Source organism: Labeo rohita, chromosome 14 (assembly GCF_022985175.1).
Source record: "Labeo rohita strain BAU-BD-2019 chromosome 14, IGBB_LRoh.1.0, whole genome shotgun sequence".
Classification (NCBI taxonomy): Eukaryota; Metazoa; Chordata; class Actinopteri; order Cypriniformes; family Cyprinidae; genus Labeo; species Labeo rohita.
In genome coordinates, this window is record NC_066882.1 from 20448862 (window position 1) to 20467489 (window position 18628).

Consider the following 18628-nt stretch of genomic DNA (forward strand, 5'->3'; position numbering starts at 1 on the left):
TAGTAAAAATAGTTCATAATATTGCTGCTTATGCTGTATTTTAGATCATTTAAATTATTTAAAAAATCATTTTAAAAAAAAATCTTACTGTTCAAAAACTTTTGATTGGTAGTGTACCTTACTATTTTTTTTTTTTTTATAATTGTGAGTTTACATTTATCAATTCTGCGTATATATCTTGCCAAATGAGGAAAAAAAATAAAAAATCAGAATTGTGAGGATTTTTTTTTTTTTTTAATTCCATGGTGGTTATTCCACTGATCTTTATTTCTACTATTACTTAAGGTAGAACGTTAGTCCTTAGGACATTTTATTGCACTCAATATATCTGTAATTTCATAAAATGACTAATACCATTAGTTTACAACTACCAACAACTTATGTACCTTAAAAAGACTACATTATAAATCATTATTAATGCATTAAATATAACGTTAGATTCCTGTACCCTGTATTGCAGTAAAAACATTTATAATTTAAGATTAAAATTGCATAAAACATTCTGTCTTAGTTACCTTTGACAGAAACTGTTTTTTTTTTTTTTTACTTAATGAGTTTGGCTTTATGTAACAGTAGTTGCAGCTGAGGTGGTACCACTTCTGAGTTTAAAACAAACTAGCATTTAAGGCATGCATGTTCAATGTTAATGAGGTAAAAGACTTTTTAAAGTGTTCGTAAACACTCTTGTCAGTGGTTTCTCTTGCTGTCAGATCAGTCCATCCTTTTATGCATCAATGCTGTTTGCCCAGGTGTCTCCTCCTGTTGACTGGTCTGTCACCGTATTTGGTGAGGCTGTGGCTTCCGCACGGAGTCTCCGGTAATCCGTGTGGAAAAAGGCAACAAAGCAGCAGGTGCCCAGAGCACACAGGCCTGCCATCACCAGCACTGGCACTATGTGTGTGTGCATTTAGGAAAAAGAGCAAGAGAGAAAGAAACAAATGAATGCCTGGAGCTCAGCCCAACTCTATCATTAACTCATCAAGACATCAAGCGACCAGGAAAAGCCAGAAGGCTGGATTAATTTGGACTTGTTCCCATTTTAAACATTTTCCCTACCCACATTGGATTCAGTTTATCTGGAAAGAGGAAGTGAAAATTGTACACTAACCAGGCACACTAGATTTGCAAAGCATGGTGGGAGACATGAAACGGTCAAGGGAGGAAAATTACTCCCACTAGAATAAGGCCGTGCTTTTTACTGCATACTGCACAGTAAACACTGTGCACTGCATAGTCTCTTTCAGTAAATAGTATTTTAACATTTCAAATAAATGCAGCACTCACCTGTCCAGCTCAAATCAGCATCTGTTCCAGAAGCACATACAGATAATGGAGATTCTGCCACTGGTGTGGCCAGAGCTTGTAGCAGGAGCAAATAAAGGGCGGCCTGAATTTGTCTGATTAAACATCACATTAAACACATCAGTTACGTCTATAAAAAGTTGGTAAGCTTAAGAGACAAGTTCACCAAAACTTTACACACCCTCAGACTACCTGAGACAGAGTTGAGGTCAAAATTTTACATACACCTTGTAAAATCTGCAAAATGTTAATTATTTTACCAAAATAAGAGGGACCACGCAAAATGCATGATATTTTTAATTTAGTACTGACCTGAGTAAGATATTTCACGACGTTTACATATAGTCCACAAGAGAAGAAAATAGTTGAATTTATAATAAAACCCCATTCAAAAGTCTACATAGGTTTGATTCTTAATACTGTGTTGTTACCTGAATGATCCACAGCTGTTTATTTATTTATTTTTTAAAGTGATAGTTGTTTATGAGTCCCTTGTTTGTTCTGAACAGTTAAACTGCCTGCTGTTCTTCAGAAAAATCCTTCAGATCCCATAAAATATTTGGTTTTACAGCATTTTTGTGTATTTGAACCCTTTCCAACAATGATTGTATGATTTTGAGATCCATCTTTTCACACTGAGGGCAACTGAAGAACTCATTTGCAATTATTACAGAAGGTTCAGATGGAAAAATGATGCATTAAGATCCAGGGTGTAAACTTTTGAACAAAATGAAAATGTGTACATTTTTCTTATTTTGCCTAAATATCTTTTTTTTTTTTTTCATTTAGTACTGCCCTTCAGAAGCTACAGAAGATACTTTTTTCCCAGAAGAAAAAATAAGTTAAATTTACCCTGATCTTCAAATTCAAAATGTTTTCACCCCTCGCCTCTTAATGAATCGTTATTCCTTCTGTTTACACAAGTTTACACCCTGGATCTTAATGCATCATTTTTCCATCTGAACCTTCTGTAATATTTGCATATGTGTCCCTCAGTTGTCCTCAGTGTGAAAAGATGGACCTCAAAATTATATAGTTGTGGTTGGAAAATGTTCAAATACACAGAAATGCTGAAAACCAAAGAATTTGTGGGACCTGAAGGATTTTTCTGAAGAACAGCAGACAGTTTAACTGTTCAGGACAAACAAGGAACACATGATCAACTATCACTAAACAAAAAAACAAAAACATAAAACCCAGCTGTGGATCATTCAGGTAACAATGCAGTATTAAGAATCAAGCGTATTTAAACTTTTGAACGGGTCATTTTTATACATTCAGGTATTATTTTCTCTTGTGGACTATATGAAAACATCTTTTAAGTGAAATATCTTATTCAGGTCAGTACCAAATAAAAAATAACATGCATTTTGCATGATCCCTCTTATTTTGGTAAAATAATTAACATTTTGCAGGTTCTGCAAGGTGTATGTAAACTTTTGACCACATCTGCAAGAAACAAATTCCTCAATCCAAAAATGTGTTGATGGTTTTACAAACACAGCTTTTCACTTTACAAGATGTAAATTGATGGACTAGAGTCAGTGGATGCATTGATGAGAAAGTGATATAAATTTTTGCTAAATTTCTCCAAATTTGTTCCAATTGATCTTTGATCTCAGATTGCCTGAGGGTGAATACATTTTGAGCAATTTTGGGTGAACTATTACTTTAAAAACTATAACTTCTGAAACAGGTTTTGTTAAAAACACTGTTTAAAAACAACAAAAAAAAAAAGTTACCCAGACACGAAGATCAATCCAGAGGATGTTGCTTCACCCACAGGGTACGAGCATTCAACTCCGAGCTCCATTGCGATGGGATATACAGAGTACCCGAAGAATCCAAACCACGCACATACTGCACCGATTACGAACTTCTGATCACTTAACTGCGAAACCTGACAGACAGCAGCACAACAACATCTCAGGTCAAGCACATATTAAACCAAAATCACCCAAAAATGAAAATTCCGTCATTAATTACTCACCCTCATGTCAATCCAAACCCGTAAGACCTTCATTCGTCTTCGGAACACAAATTAAGATATTTTTGATGAAATCCGAAAGCTTTCTGACCCTGCATAGACTGTTTCTGGGCCTTGAACGTGTCAGTTGCCTTGCCATCTATGCAGGGTCAGAAAGCTCTCGGATTTTATCAAAAATATCCTCATTTGAGTTCTGAAGGTGAAGGTTTTATGGGTTTTGGAATGACTTGAGGGTTAGTAATTAATGACAGAATTTTCATTTTTGGGTGAACTAACCCTTTAACAACACTGAAATCATTTACTCTACTCACCACAGCAAAAACCGAGGCACCGAGGGATGTCAGACTCATATTTATTTTAGTTACTTCTGTAAACTTCTTGCACTTGTCCACGTACAGGCCAAGGAGAAAAGCACCCAGAACACCAAATACAATAGCAACTGCACCGCACACTCCTGCAAAGTCCTGCCACATCAAACATATACAGACAAAGTTATCATCTTGACTTGACAAAGCTAACACTACTAATATTCTACAGACTTGGCAGATGATTGAAAGTGATATTAATAATGTAATATGGCACACGTTGCTTTTATGGTTTGAGGTAAATGTGTAATGTATGGATGTATAATTCTTACATTTGAGTAGCCCTTAACACACAGTATCTGCTCCAGCAATGTGGAAAAGCAAGTGAATATCCCTATTCCTGAACCAAAACACACCAGCAGGATGACATATGCTTTGTTTGTCAATAGCTGTAAATGAAAGTGACAGAACACTGTGAATCTCAGACAGCAGTACAAAATAACATAAAAGCCACCTTTGATTAGAGGCTATATTTAATAAATTCTTGAAAAACACACATTACTCATGCATTAAAGTTCATTCAAGTTTTCATGTCAGATTATTTAAAATTGTGTGTAGTACCAGTTTCACCCCCTGTAGAAAAGGTTCAGAGCTGGAGGTCACCATGCTGGCAGAAGGGGGCGTCGGGGGAACGCGTTCACGGATCCCCACAGTTGCTAGGAAACAGGCTACGATGGCAGGTATAGCATATATTAAGAGCTACAAGTCAGACAGAGAGACGACGGGACTGTTAGAGATGTGCATCATACAAGAAATACAATTCTTTTGTGCCCAAGTTCTGTCTTACCAGCATGAAAAGAGTATTGGTGTATTTAAGTATCATTGGAGAGAAGATGTTCGCTAACAGCAGGCCAACAGTGTTTGCTGGAAAACAGCAGAAGAATATTACTATTCCACAGTAGGTACAGTCATTGAAATACCATATAAGATATGAGCTGTAAAAAGGTTACCCATGGAAGCCAACATGTTGGCCGTGGCCCTCTGGTGATCAGGGAACCAAAGAGCTGCCAGCTTGGTGGGGGCAAAGATGACCAAAGGCTGGGCAAAGGCACACAGTGTCTGGCCTCCCATGACTATAGGGAACATGGCCCGCTCTGGGATGCTGCTCAACATGCCAATGACACGCAGGATAGCGCCCAACATGTTGAGCCATGAGCCCAGGATTAGCTGTTTCAGAAGATAGGAAGAAAGTATATTGACTGTGAACTGTCATGAACATTTTCATCACAGTGACTTTTTTCAATAGGCTACATCCCAAATTTATATTGCGTTTGATAACTTTCTGGGGTGAAATGACATTTTACACTATTAGTAATGAATGTGTTAAGCAAATAAACAGAATTAACAGCATTTTGCTTCCTAACACAATTGAATAATATTTAACTTAAATATTCTGTTTTATATATAAAAGGTTTAATGTACATTTGTAATATATTTAACCTTATATATTATATAGTTTTATTTCCTACGTTTCTACTTGGTTACATGTGTTTCGTCATCTTTTATTGTTGGTTTAGGTTACTGAAGAATCAGCTGTACTGAAGTGAGGTGCCCACTAGGTGACAGCCTAAAACAAGTGAATCTAATTATCTTAAAGACAAAATGTTTTGCACTTCAAGAACCAAGTTGAGTCTGTGAGTTTGCAGGTTAGTACAGATGATTTGGCACAAACACATTGTAATTTAATGGAAAGCTATTAGTTACTTAAGTGAATATTACTTTGTTATTACCACTGACCTTTATAAACCTTTAGGCTATTTTTTAAACATGGCATGCTGTCACACTACAATTGAATATATACCACATTTACTAAAAATGTATATTTACAATAAAACTGAGATATTAGTCAACACTGACAAAGATGCAGGAAAGAAAGAACAATAACTTCAACAATGCCCTGCTGAAAACAAAACAATAGAAACCATCACAGAATCGTATTAGTTTGGAATTGTCCCTTTTGGTCTCTACTGGTAATTTATCATCTTCTACTGGTGGCTTTTTAAAAACATTAAATCCTAATGGAATATGTCCCAAAAATACAAAATTGTAATGGTTTTAATGGTTAATAGTTGATGGTTTGTAATGTCTGTAATGGTATTTGTAGTAGAAACCATTAGAATTTCTCTGATGGTTTCTATTGTTGTTGTTTTTTAAGCTGGTAAACTAGCTAGATTTGAGAGTAATACATCTTTGTATACCGAGAAGCGCAGTCCCAGTGTGTCTAGCACCCATGTTGTGATCAAACTGACGAAGATAGCAACCACTACATAGACTAGCGACAGCCAGTTGACCAGATTTAGAGAGACTTGCAGATACTGTGCTGTCTGGTCGGCCACAGGTGCAAAAGTCAGCCATGCCTGTGGAGAAATAGAACACAATAAAAATGAAGGTGTAGCTTAACGTGTAGATTATTCTGATATCTAGTCAAATAATACAACTATATATGTATGGATATATGCCATTTATAAAATATATTAAGTGCAAGAAGTTACTCATATGACACAAAGTCTCAGTTCAACATTTAACCGCTGAAGCTGCACAAAATAGAAACCACAGGTCAGAGGGCCCCTCACATTAGCTAAATATGACAAACACAAGTCACATGCAAGTTTATGTGCAAATTATACTTGAATTTCTATTATTAGTACAATCATACAAGTCAAGCCACATTCTAAATTACATTTTAAGGAGTAAATACAAGTCTGAATCTACAAAATGTTAAATTATTTTACAGAAATAAGAGGGATCATACAAATTGCAAGTTATTTTTTATTTAGTACTGACCTGAATAAGATATTTCACATAAAAGATTACATATAGTCCACAACAGAAAATAATAGTTACGTTTATAAAAATTACCTTGTTCAAAAGTTTACATACACTTGATTCTTAATGCTGTGTTCTTAACTGAATGATCCACAGCTGTGTTTTTTTGTTTAGTGATAGTTGTTCATGAATCCCTTGTTTGTCCTGAACAGTTAAACTGTCCACTGTTCTTCAGAACAATCCTTCAGGTCCCACAAATTATTCGGTTTTCCAGCATTTTTGTGTATTTGAATCCTTTCCAACAATGACTGTATGATTTTTAGATCCATCTTTTCACATTGAGGACAACTGAAGGTTTCGCTCACTGATGCTTCAGAAAGAAACACAACGCATTAAGAGCTGGGGGTGTAAACTTTCTGAATTTGAAGATCAGGGTAAATTTAACTTATTTTGTCTTCTGGGAAACATGTAAGTATCTTCTGTAGCTTTTGAAGGGCAGTGCTAAATGAAATAAATATGATATTTAGGCAAATTACGAAAAATGTACACATCCTCATTCTGTTCAAATGTTTACACCCCCTGGCTCTTAATGCATCGTTTTCCCTTCTGGAGCATCAGGGAGCGTTTAAACCTTCTGTAAGAGCTGCATTTGAGTCCCTCAGTGGTCCTCAGTGTAAAAAGATGGATCTCTAAATCATACAGTCATCGCTGGAAAGGGTTAAAATACACAAAAATGCTGAAAAACAAAAAATTTGTGGGACCTGAAGGATTTTTCTGTTCAGAAATATCTTGTTCAGGTCAGTACTAAATAAAAAATAACATGCATTTTGTATGATCCCTCTTATTTTGGTAAAATAATTAGCATTTTGGAGATTCTGCAAGGTGTATGTAAACTTCTGACTTCAATTGTATATGATTTTATTTTCCTTCAGAATGGGACTGAGTATAAAATACAAGTATTTTGTTTCAGTGCTACTCAAATAAACACTTGGTGATGAAGAATAGTTACTTGACTACTTTACAGTGGCCATTTGCAGTGTTGTACACAATAGCATTTATTTATTTGCTATCAGGAATTTTATATGCATGCAGCAGCATGACAGATGGCAGTCAGCTGATCCCAAAACACAATACAGTCATTTTATGCACCACTGCACAACTTACTGGGACGCTGTTTCACATTAATTCAAATGCATAGCTGCTGTTTTCACAGTCAATGTGCAAAGTCCTTTGTGTAACACAGGATGCATTGCTAAAATGAACTGTCAGTTCTGATTGTACTTAAAAATTATTTTTGTAAAAATTCTTAACACATGCATGTGACCACGATCCAGAATCACATCTACAGGTTTAGGCCATCATCAGATTACCTCAAGATTGTAATCTTTAAATAAGCCCAGAATTACACCATCTGCTAAGCTTTAACACAGTGTGCCAAGACACGATGTAGATTTCTCATATTTCAGATGAACAGCTTTGGACGTCTTGGCCTTGTAACACATATACAATGGTGTCCGTGCAAATGACATGTCCCACGGGAGCTACGGGTGCGTAATTAAGATTGACAAGCCCCTTTCTGGCACACGCCCTCTTCAGAGATAATAGCCTCGGGGGGACGTATCCATGTCCTACTACAGCTGGGCCGTCAGGAAGACCCTGTTATGACCCTGATCACTATGGAAAGTGTGAACATTTCCTACATCGTGTTAACCCTGGATAAATTGGGAGACTTAAGCAGCAACAGACATAGTAAATCAATAGAGGCATTTCAATTTAATATGATATGCTGATTAATGATCAAATTAATTGCAATATCTCTTTTTTTCATGTAAATTGGCAATATGTTTTATTTTACATCATAGCTGTGATTGCAAATCAGTGGCATGTGGTTGGGTGTTAAATGGAAACATTTTATTGGACAAAAAAGTGGATATGCAAGATGAGTCAGTTTTTAGTCGTTTTACAGGAAGAAGAGGACTGCAAATTGCATACATTTGTTAAAACACAATTGTGTCAACTTGTATGAACATTATTTGAAAGCTAATAGACATAGTAGACTTAAGTCGATAAAACGTAAACTTTATTTGCATTGGGTCTTTAAAGTAAACACCCCGGGGAGCTTGGGGAAGAGGGATTCGTGACGTCATTAAAAACAAAAGTTGTTTAGAGGCGGAGTAATTCAGAAGTACCTAGTGATGGGAAGTTCGGATCATTTTACCGACTCGGTCCTTTGAGTCTCGTTCAGCAAAATGAACGAATCTTTTTTCGAGTCATTTCGTTCATTTTAGCAAAATATAATTAAAATGTTACGTTTTACCTCCCTAACACATCTACTGCTTACACAAACGTTGATCACACTACAAACAAAACAAAACTATAATGCTATAAGAAACAGAAAAGATTCATTCATTGTTTACCTGGGTCTTTAGTCTATGATTCGCTCACCTCGCCTCTTATCTGACAAGTTTTCGGGTTTGAGTTGTTCGTTCATCACGTGACAGCCCAATTAGCTAACCAACGCAGTCTGAGCCGGAAAGAGAATTGATTAGTTCATCTCTCGAGTCCTCGGGTTTGAGTCGTTCGTTCATCACGTGACATCCCCGTAATGTTAACCTATGCAGCCTGAGCCGGAAAGAGAATTGATTAGTTCATCTCTCGAGTCCTCGGGTTTGAGTCGTTCGTTCATCACGTGACATCCCCGTAATGTTAACCTATGCAGCCTGAGCCGGAAAGAGAATTGATTAGTTCATCTTTTGAGTCTTCGGGTTTGAGTCGTTCGTTCATCACGTGACAGCCCTGTAACGTTAACCTATGCAGCTTGAGCCGGAAGGAGAATTGATTAGTTCATCTTTTGAGTCTTCGGGTTTGAGTCGTTCGTTCATCACGTGACAGCCCCATAAGGTGAACGAACGACTCTAAAACAGGTGAACTAATTCCAGTACAGAACCTAATAGGATGTTGCGCATGCGCGACTGAACGAATCACTCCCCGAGGCGACTCGTTCGTCCCGAGTCACATTAAAGATTCGTTCAAAATGAACGAATCGTTCAAGAACGACCCATCACAACTTTGGATCTATTCAGATATTTTCCCCTGGCATTTTTGTACTTGATAAAACAATAATATTAATTATATAAAAATAGCCTACAGAACATTTTGATAAAAGAGTATTAAGACAAACAGTTAGACATTAACATGATTTATGTAAATGAATGAGTATAACATCCTACCATTGCGTTAGAACCATTTAGCAGGCAGAGTACAAATAAGATGAACCATCTCCTTTTGTAAACTTTGAACTCAGTAGCCGTGTTTCTTCTTCCGTTCAGGTGAGACCGAACATCTTTTCTCGAGCTCCCGATGAGCGCTTGAGTCTCCGCGCTTCCATCATCCATGATGACAAACTCGAACCACAGCTAGATCACACGATCACATTAAACGAGTTTTAAAAACTCTTGAAAAAACCCGGTTCTGAGAGCGGTGTAGCCATTTGGGTCCAAAAACAATTCTGTCAATAATCTACACAGTTTAACCAGTTTCCAGACAAACGTTTCCAAACAGTGAACAGCTAAAACTCGAAAGCATGATTATTTGCTTTGTTTAGAAAGACCATTGTTTTGGTTTCACCTTTAAGCCGGTGAATGAGAGTTGTAAAGCGCCTTCAACCTATCAACACTCATCCAATCCACAATCACATCACCACTCCCTTCAACCCGTGATTCGCTGTCATAGCGCCGGTCGGTTTCCTGAAACTCCATACATATTCTGGCTAAAGTTTGGTGAGCATCAGGTACAGTAGTTCAAAAGTTTTCCAAAACAACCCAGTTCCAAAAAATGTCAACACTACATTCACATCATTGTTATGTCATGCAGACTATTGATCAGGGACTGTATAAACCTTATAGATTTTTCATCATAATTATCATCATCATCATCATCATCATCATCATCATCACCGCAATTATCAGCTAGTTTACCAAATCTTTGTTTGTAGTAACTGATGAACTAATTAAATTTAAATTCAAGAAAATGCTGATCTTTTTTCTTACTAATATTTGTGTGGAAATTTAATTAAATTATTTACTTAAAGGATCTAAAGCTTTCTGGGTGTCACATTTTGTAAAACGGTGGTAAATACACGGCTAAAAATCATGTTGTTGGTAATTAAAATGAGATAATAATTAAAATGAATGAATATAAACCGAACTGATCATATCAAAATTCTGACATTGTGGTATGATTTAAAATGTTGAATATAGTTATTCATGATGACCTGTGAAGTGAGATACGCCTAAATCGTAAGTGTATTTAATGGTTTTAATTATTTAAATTTATTTTATTATTATTTAATTTTTTTATTTATAGTTTTATATTTAATATTTTATTACATTAATGTGTTTTAAAAAAGGATTTGTGTCTCAAAAGCATAAAAATAAAAATATACTCGGAACGTTAAAAATAAAAAAAAACCTATATATATATATATATATATATATATATATATATATATATATATATATATATATATAGACATTTCATCAAAGTTGTCCTAAAACCAAAAACAATGCCCATTTTTGTTGTTCTTGTTAACTTTAGTGAACTTTTTTGATCCACTTCAAATGTTGACTACTGTATATATACATATATATAGATAGATAGATAGATAGATAGATAGATAGATAGATATAGTTTTTGAACCATAAGATTTTTAATGTTTTTTAAAGAAATTATCTTCTTCTCACCAAGCCTTCATTTATTTGATCCAAAATACAGCAAAAGCAGTAATATTGTGAAATATTTTACTATTTAAAATATCTGCTGTCTATTTGAATATATTTTAAAATGTAATTTATTCCTGTGATCATGGATACATTTTCAGCATCATTACTCCAGTCTTTAGTGTCACATGATCCTTTTGAAATCATTCTAATATGTTGATTTGCTGTTCAAGAAACATTATTATTATTATTATTATTATTATTATTATTATTATTATTATTATTATTATCATCAATATTTAAAACAGTTGAGTACATTTTTTCAGGATTCTTTGATGAATAGAAAAATTAAAAGATCAGCATTTATCTGAAATAAAAAGCTTTTGTAACATTATACACTGTATTATTCAAAAGTTTGGAGTCAGCATATTTTTTGTGGAGAAATTATAGAAATTAATACTTTTATTTAGCAAGGGTGCTTTAAATTGATCAAAATTTATAAAGTGCTATATATTTATAAAGTGCTGTTCTTCTGTACTTTCTATTAACCAAAGAAACCTGATTTTTTATTTTATTTAAAAATTATATAGGTTAATATCTATTAGTATACATAAATGAATGTAATTATATATAATGTGCTTTATTTTAATAGTCGTTATTAAGCATAATCACTAAATGTAATTGACCAAGATCCATGTAACTTTTTTCAAATGAATGAAACACATTAAATAAAGTATAATCCAATGGTTTTAATCTCTCTTGCACCCCTCCTCCCTTCCACAAAGTCTGCGCATGCGCAGCAGGGCTCTTCAGTGCGCTGTTTCGGCCTGTTTCGGCACTGGCCGGACATTTTCGCCTCTTTGTTTTACTGATAGTGGATTTAACTCGGATTCAACCCAATATCCAGCGGACCGCTCTGGCCATAAACAGGTTTGTTCCTTTAAACTTGAACCGATTCCCGCTGATCATTGCACGAATGCGTCTCCCGAGCTTTCTTTCGGACGGCAAACGGGGAGTTTTCATTTATTCTCGCTGTGTTTTTTCCGCTTGATGGCAGCTCTGCATGGCTATACGTGCTGTTATATGTGCGGTCGTGCTGTATGTGTGTGTATACGTGTGTAAATGTGTGTGTGTGTGTATGGCGACGCCGGGCCCTGCAGCTCCTAACCGGGGTCATCTTTTGTAAGAAGGGAAAAAGTGTAATTTAGTGTAGCTGGAGTTTCATAAGCATGCACTCCTGTGTCTGATTACAGTTCTTGTGTTGGTCAGTTCTCCTCCTCTTCCTCCTGCCTGGAATGTTCTTGAGAGCTTCCTGTCCATCATAATCATCATATGCCCATCTGTGTGTTCAAAGTTAGGGTTTGATGCTCTGGCAGCTTTGCATGCAAGCTAAAATGAAATCTGGGCCAGAAAAAAAGTTAAAGCCCAGAGGGTTTTTTGGGGAAGCATGTGCAAACCTGCACCCCAGACTCCTGGAGCAGGAACAACCAACAAGTCCCGCTTCATGTGTTTGGACACATTCACTTTTGTGAATGCTTTAAATTATTGTCAGGGGGACGGCAAACAGGATATCGTTGTTACGGTATTGATTGGAGAATAGACAATTTTCAGTTGTCCCAAAGTTGTGGGGGACGTGTCCCCCTTACGTCCCATGGGATGTACGCTACACCCCTAAATGATGGACGTATTAAGTCGTCAGGTCTGGACATTGGTTGATGTCCACATTGATCTGGTTTCTGCTGAGAATCAGCTGTGAAATTTCCGCGTTCCGGCTTTCTAATAACCATGTTGACCATTGAAAATGGATTTGTCCTATGTCCACATGTACAGTTTGTTGGTTTTTAGAGTGTTTTCTTAAATATTGCTCTAAAGACACCACCTTGGTGATGCTGTTTACAATTTTGCACTGTGAGGCCTTGTACAGTTTAGCCCTTTTTACTATGGTAAATCGCATGAAGGCTGTAAATGAGTCCAGGTTGCATTTCACTGCAAACGAAAAGGTAAGAAATAAGAATTTTTAAGTCTGATTTGACGACCATCAAGATTCTGTATATTGTTACATTATTTTCCTGATAGTTTTCATCAGCATCCTGCAAAAACAGTATCACAGTATTTAGATTCTCCATTGAGAATGATCTGATTCAATGCTAAAAAATATTAACGGTATGAAAATAAAAAACTTTTCATATATTTTTGGAAATATTTTTGATTAGGTTTTAAAAGATTTACACACTAACCATAGTTGCTGACATAACTAGTGAGTCAAACATTCATATGATGTTTCATTAATCCATGATTAATCGCTTAGTCAATATCATGCCTTTCGTGAGTGTTAAAAGTGTGTGATAGCCTGATGTCGTCTGTACATGTCATCATGAGAAGCGTGTTGTTTATGCTAATAAGCTTTAAACACTTTTATGTTCTTTTGTAGTAATGGCTAAAGCATGTGGCCTATGGCTGTTGCGCAGTCCTCTAATGTGCCAGCAACAGTTAAGTGGTTTTCAGTGAAAACAATGCCTTTCAGTTTGTCCATGTTTTTAGTGCATACCCAGAAAAGCGAGTTCTAAAACCGGTCAAGCCTGCGGTCTGGCATTAAGCAGTGTAGGCAGTTATTCACACTGATGTGAAGTTATCTCACGTTAAACCAAATGAGTTTAATATTGAGCCGGTGAAATGTGACCCTGGTTTTGCTGAGGTGTTGATTTACATTTACAATTATGTAGATTTGATCAGGTGGATTAAAGGCGGTGTATCAAAAAGCATCTTTCAGTTATAGGTAACGTGCTTTTTTTTTTTTTTTTGTTGTTGATTCAGCTCTCACTTCATAAACTGTTATGTCATACTTCAGTTTTGCTTTAATCATCTGTTCAGCTTCATACTTTTTAAGAGATTTTTAAAGGCTTTTTAAGATATGTGATGCATATATGTGTATTATTTTTTATTATTGTTTTTTTTTTTTTTTTTTTTTTTTTTTTTTGCAAAACTCCAATGATGTACTTACCACTGCAGCTTTCTGATGTAGAAAGCTTGCTCGGTAGCTCACCTGGTCAAATTCACATTGGATAAAACATATTGGATAAAACATGCTTTTAGTGCCACTCATAGGACATTTCATTTTGGAAGTGTTGCAAAATGTGCAAGAAGCAACACAATATTCTGCAGAAATGTTGCCACAGGCACATTTTTTACAATGAGCCGGATTATTTTTGTCTAGTGCCTTAGGGTGTAAAAAGTCAGTACGTAATTTAATAAAGTCACATGAGCACATTGAACAAGCACTTATTTTGGATAATATTTAACATCAAACTATTTTTAACTGACATTTCTATCTGCCACATGTTATTGACCAAAGCTTATAATATCAAAATTGACAAATATTTGATGATTAATTGGCCTGTCTAGTATCACTACACCTTAAAAATAAAAAGAGTAAAATTTACAGTAAAAAACTGGCAGCTAGGTTTGTTAAAATTTCACCTTAAAAATACAGTAGCAACATTTTAGGTTTTACAAATGTAACTTAAATTTACATTAAAAAACATATTTCTATAATGATATAATGTAGGGCCCTATGATACCCGTGATGTGGAAAACGTGGACGGAATCGCAGAATCCAATCATAAAAACGGAATTTACTGAATAATGCGGAATGTCACAGAATTTGTCAAAGTTTGAATGAATTAATCAAAAGTAGGTCATTAAACTTAAATCACACTGCAATATGGACTAGTATCTGTAAATATTACGCCGCAGAAATACCATTTGAATGTGAATCCTGCATGTTCTGCGTGTCTCTGTTTTAATGAATGGAGCAGACGAGCGGTTTTGTTTACTACACACAATGAAGCACGCGTGACGCTCGCGGTGATTTCAGCGTCTGTCGTCTTACTAAATGAGGACATAAATAATAAATACATCAATAATATCTGCTGAGAGTCACTTCATGAGCATTTGACCGTTCCATTTTGGGAAAACTAGCGTTACATCATACACACAAATGTAAAGGTAGACACAGCAACCCGTCAAAATAAAAGTCCGATTTAACTTGAAGACATTGTTCCAGATATATTACTTCTATTACTGCTACTACTAAAATGAAACAAACATTATTTTTTAGGGTATAACCACTCAACATTTCTTCCATGTTTTAATGTTAATAGTCAATTCCCCTTTGTTTGCCAAAAAAGTTTGCTTAATTATTTAATAATTAAAAGATAAATGAAATTAATGTTTTATGCCTTCATTTGATAACCAGAACATTTTTTTAAAAACACAACACAGAATTTCTGAGGGTAAAAAACCTGTCATAAAGCTGTTTTAAGAATGAATTTGAATAAATTAAGTATGCATTTAAATAATTAGACATGCAAAAACACAGAATTTGATAACAATAAAACATATGGTGAGAAAAAAGAAAACATTTCATAGGTCCCTAAACATGTCATTTTTGTTAAACCTTTATTAAACTGATGTGTAATTGCATAAGTTTCATGGTTTTAATTAATTAGACATGCTCTTTCATTTAATAAAATTTAATTTAACCATTAAAAAGGAGTTGAGAAAAATTAAAATGGGAAAAAACGGAATCCAGAAAAGTTAAAATGGAAAAAAACGGAATCCAGAAAAATTAAAATGGATTTCATAGGGCCCTAGATATAATGTTAATATACCAACCTATTGAAGTACTGAATCTGTTTAGTATCTTTGTAATACACTGATAACCACATAAGTGGTGAGAAAATCACATGATAAACCAAAGCTCATCATAAGCAGCTTTTTCACAAGCTGAGAAAGAAAATACTAACATATATAGAAGGTGCACGGTGTCATACACACAAATACTAAACCATCATGATTACACACATGATACTGAAATAATGCAATAAACATTCATTTAACAATAGTAGACATAGCATACAACCATAATGACCATAACTGAAAAACGCTTCAAATTTGAAATGTAACACAGAGAACTCTGCGAATGTCAATTTTTCACTGTAAATTATGTTTTTTTTTTCCACTTAAAGGGGTCATCGGATGCTAAGTTCACTTTTACATGTTGTTTGAACATTAATGTGTGTTGGTAGTGTATGCACACATCTACCCTATAATGATAAAAATCCATGTGGTTTCCGGTGGTTGAGCGTCTTACCTCAGACCCGCCTAATCAGCTGTAACAGTCAGACCTCCATTGTTTCGATGCCGAAGGAGGGATGTAAGTTAGACAAGAATATCTCTGATTGAGTGATTGATGTGTTGTGTTGCTGGATGTAATAATGAACATAGTGGTCGTCATTTACTCCCGACATCTGAGCCGCTGAAGATGCAGTAGATTACGTTTGTCTGTGAAGGGAATGCGCCTCCCGATCTACATATATCCGTCTGTGTTTGCGCTAATCATTGGTGATCCAGCTTCGATTACAGCAGAAGTGAGTGTAAGGGTTTTTTTTATGAATCTTTGTGATCGACTTTCCTAATAACGTGCTAGTTAGCAAGCTAAATGCGGCTAAAGTAAACAGGCTCGTCACTCCACAGAGAGAAAAGAGGGCCGGGGTGAGCACAGCTCATTAACATTTAAAGCAGCCTCGACCAGAACAGGATGATTTTTGAAGAGCTGATTTTGGCAAAAAATTTGTTAAAAAGGGTGTTGTTTTACACTACCATTGAGAATTTTTAACCAAAGTATATTATAGACTTTTCATTAAGACCCAAAGAATCATATCAACTGGAAAATGGGCATCCGATGACTCCTCTAAAAACTGTATTTTACTTCAAAATGACATGAAATGTCCATTCATCGTATATAGTAAGGGAGCTTACTGTTAAGCAAATAATAGGTTTTTGCTGTAGCATTTTTACAGTCTTTTACCATTAATAAATCACAATCGTTTTTTACAGTGTAGTTTTTAGGGTTGTCTACTTCAGGTTTACATATGTTTTATGCTCATTTTAGGTTATCTAACTCTATGAAAGTTATCAGGTTGTCTTAAGCTGCTTTGTTTTGGCCTAAGTGTTCTGCAATTTCTACTCCTCTTTTGTAAGCATCCAGGGTCATAGTAGATGAATTCTGCTGATAGGCTTTTAGTCCCACTTCCGTAAATGTGGGTCGTGTCAGAGCTTGTGATGATTCCTGTATACAGCATATAGAGAGTTGGACTTTTGAAAGATTTTATTTATATCATTTTAAAAAAGAAGAGTTTTTTTAGTTTACCAAAAAATGAATATTGTCATAATTTGCTCACTTACTGTAAACATATGATTTTCCTTTTTTCTGTGTGAGATAATGTTTATGCTGCTACAAGTGAAAGTGAACATGGATGGATGCTGTCAAGTAGGGCTGGCAAACGATTAATCGTGATTTATATAATAATAATAATAATAATATATATATATATATATATATATATACATCAGAAGCCATATGATAGCTTTGTGTGAGGAAACAGACTAAAATGTAAACCATATGGACTACTTTTTGAGTACTTTTATATCACAGGGTCCATCCCTGTTGTCCTGAAAACCAGTGTTGTATAAAGATTGTGCTGAAATTCTCATTTTGTGTTTTATTAATGATAGTAAACGATAATGGTTTTGGGTGTAAACCTAAAGTGTTTTATTTGTGAACCAGGCTTTATCAAGATCACATAAAAAGTGGTATGTAAATGCTGTGGTACTGCCGTACAGCACACGAATGAACATAAATGACAACCCCTGGGTTTTCAAATGCTCATCCTTTTAAGAAGTGTAAGGGGAAGTGATTCAGAGTATTTGCTCAAAGTTCCCCGTATGATGTTGTCAGTCTTTCAGGATACAGTCTCTGAATTACGCAAGAGTCAACATGCTACTTGAGTGCTTTGTGTGTATTTTATCTCAAGGAGCCAACCTTTAAACTCTGTGTGTGATTGAATTCTGGAACACAAACAAGACTCAAGTCAATGTAAAAGTTTCTCCTATAGCCTGTTTAACTGGTGAAGTTTTTAGAGAGCTGAACAATGGATTCCTTGATAAAGGATTTCATGCAATAAGCCGATGAACTCAGATTAAGTGTGATTTTGATGTTTTTAATGAGGTTAACTACCGGAATTTAAGAGATATGGGATTTTACTGCCTCCTTGTCTGATGAACTTATTAATTATTTGGTGGTGATGCTTTCAGATCTGGGTCAGTATTGCAAAGGTCACTCTTCTTTGGTAGATGTACAGCAACAGAGACAAGTCTGATAAGAAAGTATATGCTAGGAACGAACTGATAGACTATTGAACTATTTAAAATTATTGCACATCCTAATGTGTGGTAATAGGGCCAGATCAATTATTGTACTTATGAAATGGTTACTACATCTACGCTTATCTCAAGAAAAATATTTTTTGCTAAAAGGCTTGTGTGTTGAAATACTTTTCACACCATTGATTCTGATTAAGTATTTAAACTAGAAACTGTGGCTTGGGCTGTTTCCAATTGGCTACTGGAATAACAAGGTTCAGTTTGTT

The 18628-nt window shown here is 35.3% G+C and overlaps 2 protein-coding genes across 2 annotated transcripts in view; one reads left to right on the plus strand and one right to left on the minus strand.

The window, feature by feature from the left end:
- Nucleotides 1–163: 163 nt before the first annotated feature.
- Nucleotides 164–10100, minus strand: slc49a3 (solute carrier family 49 member 3). The gene is made up of 10 exons (XM_051128365.1): nt 9651–10100; nt 5853–6011; nt 4605–4821; nt 4442–4518; nt 4216–4353; nt 3927–4043; nt 3601–3753; nt 3045–3202; nt 1285–1397; nt 164–891 (listed from the first exon to the last, which is right to left on the minus strand). The coding sequence occupies exons 1-10, from the start codon at nt 9813–9815 to the stop codon at nt 725–727; spliced, it is 1464 nt and encodes a 487-aa protein (XP_050984322.1). The 5' UTR covers nt 9816–10100; the 3' UTR covers nt 164–724.
- A 1845-nt stretch (nt 10101–11945) lies between these two features.
- LOC127176604 (polycomb group RING finger protein 3) overlaps nt 11946–18628 on the plus strand; it is a 45025-nt gene continuing 38342 nt past the window's right edge. The window contains exon 1 of the mRNA XM_051128366.1: nt 11946–12068. The gene's annotated coding sequence lies outside the window, so the exon portion shown is untranslated. The remainder of the gene's footprint in view (nt 12069–18628) is intronic.

Excerpts from the sequence above, each read along its gene's own strand:
- slc49a3 (XM_051128365.1), bottom strand. The coding sequence starts at position 9,815 with ATGGATGATGGAAGCGCGGAGACTCAAGCGCTCATCGGGAGCTCGAGA. Across the intron at positions 6,012-9,650 it reads TAAATGGTTCTAACGCAATG|GCATGGCTGACTTTTGCACC; the intron begins GTAGGATGTTAT and ends ATTTCTCCACAG. Across the intron at positions 4,822-5,852 it reads CACTGGGACTGCGCTTCTCG|CTAATCCTGGGCTCATGGCT; the intron begins GTATACAAAGAT and ends CTTCTGAAACAG.